This window comes from Loxodonta africana, chromosome 12 (genome assembly GCF_030014295.1).
Source record: "Loxodonta africana isolate mLoxAfr1 chromosome 12, mLoxAfr1.hap2, whole genome shotgun sequence".
Lineage (NCBI taxonomy): Eukaryota > Metazoa > Chordata > Mammalia > Proboscidea > Elephantidae > Loxodonta > Loxodonta africana.
Window position 1 is genome coordinate 76,776,009 of NC_087353.1, and position 9,666 is coordinate 76,785,674.

The 9,666-nt window shown below is 41.5% G+C and overlaps 1 protein-coding gene across 1 annotated transcript; it reads right to left on the reverse strand.

Moving 5' to 3' along the window:
• Positions 1-2,123: 2,123 nt before the first annotated feature.
• THUMPD1 (THUMP domain containing 1) lies at positions 2,124-8,590 on the reverse strand. Its single transcript, XM_003418885.4, has 4 exons — positions 8,275-8,590; positions 6,022-6,196; positions 4,870-5,118; positions 2,124-3,734 (listed from the first exon to the last, which is right to left on the reverse strand). Exons 1-4 carry the CDS (start codon positions 8,503-8,505, stop codon positions 3,313-3,315), a joined length of 1,077 nt encoding a protein of 358 aa, XP_003418933.1. The 5' UTR covers positions 8,506-8,590; the 3' UTR covers positions 2,124-3,312.
• Positions 8,591-9,666: the final 1,076 nt, after the last annotated feature.

The following is a 9,666-nucleotide window of genomic DNA, read 5'->3' on the forward strand; positions in this document are numbered from 1 at the left end:
CCATGTTTAACCTTAGAAACATGTTTTAAAATATACCAAGTTTAACACTCTTTCCTCTCCAGAGCAAAACAAGTTTATTAAACCACAACACTTGAATTCTTTAACTGACACAATTTTTTCAAATAAAACATTTAAAAAAATAATAAAAGCATTCAATTCTACCCTGGAATCTCGTCATTTATAAAATACCATGCTCAAATGTCAGTGAAAATAAAGTTTATAAAGTCAAAAACAAATCTTTCAATGAATTTAGATTCCAACAGAACATGGTTATAAAGAATTGCTTGTCACACACAGGCTTTACCAACATGAACAAATACAAAAGGGGAATGAAAACAACCTATAAAATCAAAACTTTTCTCTAGAGTAGCAGCTTTCGCAAGGTAAAAGGACTCAGTGCCAGAGCTGTATGCGCTGTTGGCACATGGCCAATTTTATTCCCAGAGTCCCTTTGTCTTGTGCTATCAAAATAAATGTATCTTTGTCTTAGAGCAAATATGCTAGAGAAGGCACCAAAATCCTATCTTCCCTGCTCCCCCAAATGATATTAATAATGCTCTTTTTCTTTCAAGATGACTTCAACCCCATTAACAGAACATTCTAAGTATCTAAAGATTAAGTAAGTTCCAGCCTCTAGAGCCCTTAACTGCACTAGCGAGGACCTACCTATTCTCTTTGTCACCCAAATCCTTCAAGTCTCAGTTGCCAATTCTCATATTCCCCACCCATTAAACTGACATAGCCAACTCCGTGAGAAATCTTAACATTTATACTCCCTAACTCTTGAAAACAAGAATAAATCCATTTCCAAATGTTAATTTCACAGCCCCTTAATATTCTCAAGCTGGATACCCTTGTTCTGCAGCCCTCTTTGGTGTCTGTCTCTTTTGCCCTTTTTCAACCTTTTTACCTTGGAGGAAAACTTGAAATAACTTTCAAATTCAGGGAACCCTGAATTTATGTCAGTGTGACCACTAAGTCCTAGACATAAGACTCTTAATTCACAGAAATCTAGAAATTGTCAGCCTAGGGCTCAAAGAATTCTTCCTCTTCTCTCAAGACAAATTCCCAGGCTAAACAGAAGATTTAAAGAAAGGGTTCCATACCCAGTCGTCTACTAGTGTTGGGAAAATACTATTTGGTTTTGTAGTTTTTCCAGGTGATTTTTTTGTAAGGCATGTTGCTATCCTTCTTCATTCCCAAGCTCAAGCAGCTGTGGAAACATTACAAGAGTTCCTTTGGTAACAAAATTTTTCCAGAGTTAGTTTCCTTTTAAATCTAAGAATCTTGTCACTTTAAAAAAGTGTTCTCTCCAGGACCTTGTGGAAACTTGTTCATTTGTTCATGTGATGAAAAATGACTGCTAAATCAGCTAGTTTCCCGTAGCCATTCTTCATCTGCAAAGCACCCAGCAAAATCTGGACTGTTTTCTTGAAAGTACTCTGGCAATTCACCTTTCAGCTCATAAACCCTGCTGAGAACTCTTCCACTGATAACTGGAAGATCTCTGTATCTAGCAGATACATGCACTCTTTGTCAAGATCTTAGCTTAACATTCTTGCATGAATGTGTCTTTGTTTATTAAACATTAATCATTTTTGTAGCATTATTCAGAGCTTATTTTCATCTCCAAGTTTTTTATGTCAGCACCTCTCTGCGAAGAAAGCAGAAAGCAGTGTGCTGTAACATCAATGTGAGGATTTCCTTTTTTTTAACAAGAGGCAGAACTTGCCATGGAGCCAATCACTAACGGGACGCCAGCAGTACAGATGACAGACTTTTTGGTTTCCGGATATGAAGACACAGCATTAAATATATACTGACCTTTGTTTGAGGCAGCTCTGTGACATCATCATTTACAAATCCTACAAATGTGGCAGCATGACAAATATTGGTGGAATCTGTTTACTCATCACCCTGGACGGAGAAGCTACAGCTTTGGTTATTTATATAAAACCTTACTAAATTGAGCGTAAGGTCTTTTCAACTTCTCATACTGCATCTTGCCCTGGCATTTTAACGTTGCCATTATTAGACTCTCACCAACTCTGTGAATTTTTCTTTCCTGGGGTAAGTTCTGCTACTAAAAAACTTGCTTCCTGAACTTTTTAACTGAACATGACTTTTTTTTTTTTTTACAGAAGTTTTACTGTATTTTTATTCCAAAAGTCATTTAAAACAATCAACATCTTTACTTGTCAAACTGCTGGAGCAACTGCTAGATCTATAAGTCGTATGCCATAGACAATGCACAACGGAATAAGCCAGCTTGGTTTACAAGTCCACATAAAACCCCTGATACGTAGCTATCGTTGCAGACAGGCTTTCTCGTGCCCCTTGTTGCACTAGTACACTGAAGTAGCTCAGATGACTGTAATCCTTCATCATTAACCTTACCAGGAACGTCTGCAGCCTGACACCTAGAATGGTCCTCCTCTCACACCCTGCCTTCACAAACTGCAGCACTGGACTATCAGATTTATTTGTGACAAATGTTAATAAGATAGAAAAATGGGCATAACAAACAAGAAAATCACAAAAAAAATACAAAGACAATTCACTTCTACACAGTCCACATTTTTGCAATGTTTACAACAGTGGCAGAGGATAGCTGAGTTGTGGCATGTAAAAACTGCTTGCTTAGAAAGAAAATTTCCCTCTGATATTCTATTACGGAGAGTTTGTTGTCTCCCACAAATGAGTTGGCAGTGACTGAACGGAGACTGGGGAAGGTAACCCTGAGGGAGAGGCCAAGGTCATCCTCCTACCATCCTCCCACTGAACTAGTATTCACCAATTATCCACAGCTTCCCCCAGCTAAACGAAATGCATGTGGGCCTACTGGAAGCTGCCACGGAGGGCTGAAAGACCTCTAACAAAATTGTTAACAGGAATAATCAACTACATGAGACCAAACGGTCAACATTTACCCTAAAACAAAGATGAGAAGTGAAGGAAAGGCAGGGAAGCTACATTAATGGAAACAGCACGAAAAGAATAGAAATAATGAGAATGTTGAAACCTTGTGAAAAATGTAACCAATGCCACTGAACAAGCTGTATAAAAATTTTCAAATGGGAACCTAATTTGCTATGTAAGCTTTCACCTAAAACACAGTATTTAAAAAAAAAAAACTTGTTAACAGGGCCGTTTGATCACTGTTCACTAGTGTGAGTATTAGCCATACATGGTACGGGAAGTTCAAAGGAGTATTTTTTTTTTTTCCAGTCACAATTTTTCATGGAACCCCAGCAACATCTCAAAGAACCCCAGTTTAGAAACCCACCTTCAACACTGAATGATTTTTTTCCCCTATGTGAGGTCATTTTCACTTGACTTGGATTCTTCGGGGACTTGGCTCACAAGTTCAGGTTTAGTTCCTCCATCATTCACCGCCTCTGTCTCAGACATTGGTTTTGTCTGCTCCACCCCCCCACTATTCTCTGGTGCCTCCTGCTGGTTATGTTTTCCTTCTGTTGGGTCACTTTGATTTGATTTATCACCAGATTCCTGTTTAGCTTCTTTCCCATTTCCCACGTGTGCTGCCTGCTTTGGGTTAAGCTGTGACAGGTCCTTGGCACTCTTCACTACCTCCTGGAGATTGTACTTTCTGAACAACATGTAATCTTTCACAACACTCAGGCAACAGACAGCTTTGATGATTTCTACCACCACCGTGTACTGAGGATTGGTAAGATCCACTTTATTTTCTGAATTCAGGCTGCCTACTATTCCTGTAACAAAAAGTATAGGAAAACGCTTAGGCTGAGAAGGATACCATCAAGCTTGATGAATAAAAAACAATCTTTCATCCTTTTCTGTTTGGGACTTGTTAAAATAAAATATACTAGTCCCCTCTTCTATATGGACTTCAAAGTCACTGAATCTTTCAATGTAAATAAATACAAATAAAATCCTGAGACATGTGACAAGATTTTCTTTTAAAACAAAACAAAAACATTCTATCTTGATTCCGAAAAGACTTTACCTAAACAAAAAGAAAATCTCATATTGAAATCAGTTAGGTTTGAGTAAAGTTAACTGTACCCAAAGAATTTGGTCTTTGTCCTTGGTTCCTGAGATCATCTCTAAAACTGCAGAATTTCCTTAGTGACTGAAGTATCTTTGATGAGGGCTCCAGAACAGGTTATGCTAATGAGGTGAGACTCCTGGGTGGGGGGCTGGCCGAACCAGAAAGACCCACCTGGTGTTTTCACCATCTCAGGGGAAGGAGCCTGATTCAATCATACCTAAGTAATGAGGCCCAAATAAAGGTAAAAGACTTGGGAGGGTAGCATGTCCCCTTTGGGATATGGAAGCTACACACTGGGAACTCCCCCAGGCCTTACCCTATGCATCTTTTCACTGGTATCTTTTTGCTATAAGAAAACTATAATCATCAAGTATCGTACTTTCCTGAGTTCTGTGAGTTGTTCTAACAAATCACCAAATCCAAGGGAGGGTAGTGACACCTGCAGGTCAGAAGGGAGGGTGTCATGGGGACTCCACTCCCAAGCTTGCAGCTGGCATATGAAGTCCTGGGCAAACTTGGCAGCAAGGAGGACTGTGTCCTTTAATTGTGAGGTCTGACTTAGCTCCGGGAAGTCAGGGTCACAAGAAGAAACGCTGCATGTGCAGCTGGTGTCAGAACACAAGGGGAACAGAGCTGGTAATAAATTGATATGGACAGAGCAACACATCTGGTGTCGGAGAAGTGGGACTTGACTTTCCCAGCAGTTTCAAATTATTTTAAGGATATTCTCATATACCTGTTCCACACTCAAAATCATAAGCCTTCTTTTTTAAAAATCTTAGAAACAAGAACAAGTATTTAATATTGGACTTAGGTGGAATTGCTGAGAAACATACCTGCCAATTCTTTGATAACTTCTTCTCTATTCATGTGACTGTTATTTCGAGATTTGTATACAATCTGAAATGTCCCTTTATTTGGTGCTTTAAACCAGGGTTCCAAAAATGTTTCTGCATATTTTTTCATATCCTCTAAGAAAGCCTTGCACGTGCCGGAGACAGGTAACATTCGTAGAATAACCCGAGTCTTCTTCTTCTTGGTTTTGTACATATCCTGGAGAATATGATGCACCAATTTCTCAGGTTCTAAAAGAAAAAGAATAAATCAGCAGAGAGCAAACAAGTAGTTTAAGAATATAAATTCTCAGACATTTTAGAAACTATTCAAACTTTCTAAATTGTCGTTGACATAAGTTGGTGATGGAAGGAATTTTCACAAAAAAATTGAAATGAGTCTACCTAGTCATTTTTTCCAATTATTTCTTCTTCACTGCTTACTGTATTTATGCTTATAAAAACAAGTGCTCGTGTGAAATCGTGACTTATCTCCAACACTATTCTGTTTACGTATAGCAATGGCTACTATCCGAGTAACACAGCTTAAATAGTACACACTTCCTTATAAAAACAAAACAAAATGCAACAAGTCACTTAAAAGGATTTAATTAATCCATTAGTTAAGTAAGCACAAGAAGTCCAGATCCAGACTGGGAGGAGCTGAAGCCCCAGCACCTTGAAGTGTACAAGAACAAGATGTGGAAGCCCTCAGGCCACATCCCATCTACATACAAGTCTGTTTGGGGCTGCTGTGTTTTCAAGATTTTTAAATTCCCCAACCACATTTAAAAATCAAAAAATCTATCTGGATTTCCAACTTCTTTTGAAAAACTGGAAGATCTGGCCTACCAGGACTACACTCCCAAATTGGCTGGAGCTGAGTAGCAGCTGCCCCTTTTAAACAGGACATGCACTCTCGTTTTGTCTAAAGTTACTTAAGAAGGAAGAGGCAAAGCCAATGCTCCCAAGCCAATGCCGCGTTCACTTCTCCATTCCACCTCTCCACAAGCCTAGTGCTAATGCAGGGTAGATAAGAGGTAAGTAAATGAACCACAGCCAGAAAGTCATTTTCTAGGCAGTGTTCAGTGAGACAGGAAAATGTCCAGATATTACAGGATCAACAATCTTACAGAGCATAAGTCAGACACACACCTATCCCAAGTGTTCTGATGAAGACAACATTATTCGCTCCACTCTCCATGGACTGGAATCTTCGTAGCCTCATCTCTGTAGACGCCCTAATGTCATCAACTTCTTTCTTCAAGGCAGCCTCCACGTCATCATCTTCTCCCTCGTTTCCAGAAGACTGCTGATTCTTGTCTGTAAACTGTTTGCATAAATGATCAGAGACGCCATAACAACTCATGTTTAAAAGTTATAATTTAGTATTTATATGAAACTCTGAGTGGCAGATAGCTAAATACTGACAATAAAGCTTTTATTGAGAGACTAGGACACCACCTCCTCCAAAACGTGGAGGAAGAAGGAAGTTCCCTCAGACACAAGCGTATCGACTGAAAATGTTTTCAAAAGTATCGTGAGTGTGGGACACAGGGAAATGTGCGCACCAGTGGAATCATTTCAGGGTGGACCTTTAAAGCCAAAACTAGCTATCTTTGTGCCTCCAAACTCAAGATATTCTCCTTTTGGTGAGATGACACCAAATACGTATGGAATTAAAAGTCTTTACTCCTGTTCTGAGGAACAGGGCACAGCAATAGTTCAAGAACTTACTCAAGGCACCTGTACAGACAGGACTTGTTGCCCACTTCTCTGCCCTATGAATGGGGATGCCAATCTGGCACTAATAATAACTGCACACGTTTATGAGCCTTTATTATATATCAGAAAATATTTTATGTAGTAAGCAACTTTTTAGCTTTAAACTATATAAAATACTTTTTTTTTTTTTACAAATAAACTCTAGCACAGCAGAGTTAAGTAGTTTGTTAATTCCCAGTTAGTAAATAACAGAGCCTGAATTTAAATTCCCTGTGCTATTCTCTTCCATTTAATTCCATGTGTGTAGATGTGTACTGATCCACCTGAAACCAATAAAATGATTTCCAAAATGTGATGGGACAATTATATTTTAGGCGGTATTGGTACGAAAGTAGGAGCTGGGTGGCGCAAGTGGTTTGCAATTGGCCGCTAACCTAAAGGTTGGCGATTCGAACCCACGCAATGGTTCTGTGGACGATTACAGCCTTGAAAATCCACACGGTTTCGCCAGGAGTCAGAATAGACACAAAGCAACAGGTTTCTGTTGGGTTTTGTTTTGTCTTATTTTTTGGTACAAGAGTTTTTCACTTTTTAAAATGTATCCTTATGTGCACTTGTGAAATAACTAGTACACTAAACCCACTATTTCAGAGATATTATTGCTAAGACCCAAGCGACGCTTGGAAACCCTACAGAGCAGTTCTACTCTGTCCTATTATAGGGCCCCTGTGAGTCAGAATTGATGTGATGGCAGTGCGTTTGGTTTTGGGTGTTGCTTAGGACAAACAAAAGCATTACAGCGGCGGTGTTCAGATGGTACTGGTTACCTTAGTTGCCATCCAGTCGCTTCCAACTCATGGCAACCCCATGTGTGCAGAGCAGAGCTACTCCATAGGATTTTCAAGGCTGTGACCTTTCAGAAGCAGATCACTAGGCCTATGTACCAAGGTGCTTCTGGATAGGCTAGAACTAGCCAGTCTTTCTGCTAATAAGCCAATGTTTAGCCATGTGCACCACCCAGGGACTCCTCAGATGGTAATATACGGCAAAAATCGTGAAAATGAAATGAAGCTTGCCCTTGTGAACTTGGGCCATCCTTGAGTCTCAATGTACTCACGAACATTACCTCACAAGGCTGTTGTGTGGGTTAAATGTTACATTATTGATGAGCTTCAGCACAACACCTGGCCCTCAGAAGCAAATAACAAACGGGACCTATCTGAACCCACCATCCACTCTGCGGGAAAAAATACTTGGCGATCAGCTCCCATAAAGACTACAACCTAGTAAACACTATGTGGCAGTTCTACTCTCATACAGGATCGCTGTGTGTCGGGATCCACTGGACGGCACACACCACCACCACCATTGTTAATTAACGATGGAAAGAAAAGCCCAAGGTGCAGTCATCTGAAGCACAAGACCAAGCAGGTGTTCAAGGTTTCCTTCAGGCAGTCAAGGCCTCCTGAAGTCGCGAGAACTGACCTACAACTCGAGCTCTTGGCCCTGCCTAGAGCGGAGCCTACAGACGAAGCAACGCGAGGGGGGCGGGACACAGACCACGCCACGCTCGGTCGCCGCCACGAGCGCCAGAAAATGCGCGCATGCGTACAGAGGCACCGGCCAGGCAGCCTTCCCTCCTCCCTCAAGGGCCCGCAGGCCCGCCCAACCGGGGGCTGGTACCTTTTCTGGCCCGTACATGTCGTCACCGTACTCGTTGAGCAGACTGTAGGCCTCCTCCACGCATTTGCGCTCGTTCATGTTGCAAGTGATGAGTATGCCCTGTAGTCCAGGCTCCAGCTGCCGGGGCCCGGCGGCTTCGCAGCGCCGAGCCCGCTTGGCCTGCATGTACTGAGCCTTGCCTTTGCGCTTCCCGTCGGCGGGCTGAGGAGGCTGCTGGACCGGGGCCGCCATGGTGCGCGCGAGCTGAGAGCGAGAAACGTATTTCTCCAGGGCTTTCGGCACCCTCACCTCTGCTGGCGCCGGCTAGTTACGTCAGGTCTGTGCGACGGCCTCGCGTAGGCCCGCCTTCCTGCCTCATTCTGTGCTTCCCCGGGTCCTAAAGCGCCAGGCTCCCTGTAGAGAGGTGACGCGAGCCTCGCTCCTGCCCCGCCCCTCGCGAGGATGGACGAGCCTTTGCCTCCGCCTCACCACTTGAATGAGTGGTTTCCACGGAGATGTGGCAACCCTGCGGTCCATGGTGGACCCGGCCTGCATACCTAGGGCCTGGACACCGACTGATATTGATTGTGCTTGCAAACAACCGTTTCATTTACTCGTTAATATTTTTTAAGAACCTGTGTGCTAGTCGTTCCAAGTGAGGGCTGAGCGAAACGAGATGCCGTTCCTGCTCACATTGCCCTTATAAGCTGACGTTTCTCAGAAGTCAGTGGGTCTTCCAACCATTCTGCTTATTTTTTGCTCCTGTTGAAATATGTGTCTTCGGTAGACTTTCCTCTAGTGTCTCTGTTGCAGAGCTCCGGGGGAGCAAAGAAAACTAGTACTGTGCTCAGTGAAATCAGCGGGACCTGACTATGAGAATCAGACACATTAAAATGCAGCGAAACTTAACTTTCTTAACATTAAATTGTTCCAATGGGAATATTATCTATTTTAAGTTACAAAATAAATTTCTATTAATACAAAATAAATTTCTATTAATACAAAAAAAATTGTCCTTATCAATTTCTTGACACACTTTTGTCCTGTAATGAAATCATAACAAGTGATAGTGGTATCATTTTACTGACTTGTCATTGTTGCAAATGTACTTGTTTTGGACAGAAATCACAGTCCTCACTTTAGTACAAAATCGTGAGGAACCAAGAAAGGGTTTATCCATTATTGCATTTGGATGGATTACCTAATCCAGTGGCCCAAAAATGTGGAATGGATTGTAGTCAGAAATCGGGAAGAAAGAACCTCTTATTTATTATGACGCCTACCTGCACCTCTTAGATTCCCATTCTTGTGATGCCCATGAAAAAGTAGTGCTGATACTAAATAATAGCCTGGAAATCCAATACACATAAGAGAATTTTCATTAAGAGTAAAGAAAAAAAATTCATCTTTTTT

Bases quoted from the DNA above. Each gene is read 5' to 3' on its own strand.
- THUMPD1 (XM_003418885.4), bottom strand. From the start codon at position 8,505: ATGGCGGCCCCGGTCCAGCAGCCTCCTCAGCCCGCCGACGGGAAGCGC. The intron at 5,119-6,021 runs GTGTGTGTCTGA...TTTTTCTTTTAG, and splicing joins CATCAGAACACTTGGGATAG to AACCTGAGAAATTGGTGCAT. The intron at 3,735-4,869 runs GTATGTTTCTCA...TTTTTGTTACAG, and splicing joins AGTTATCAAAGAATTGGCAG to GAATAGTAGGCAGCCTGAAT.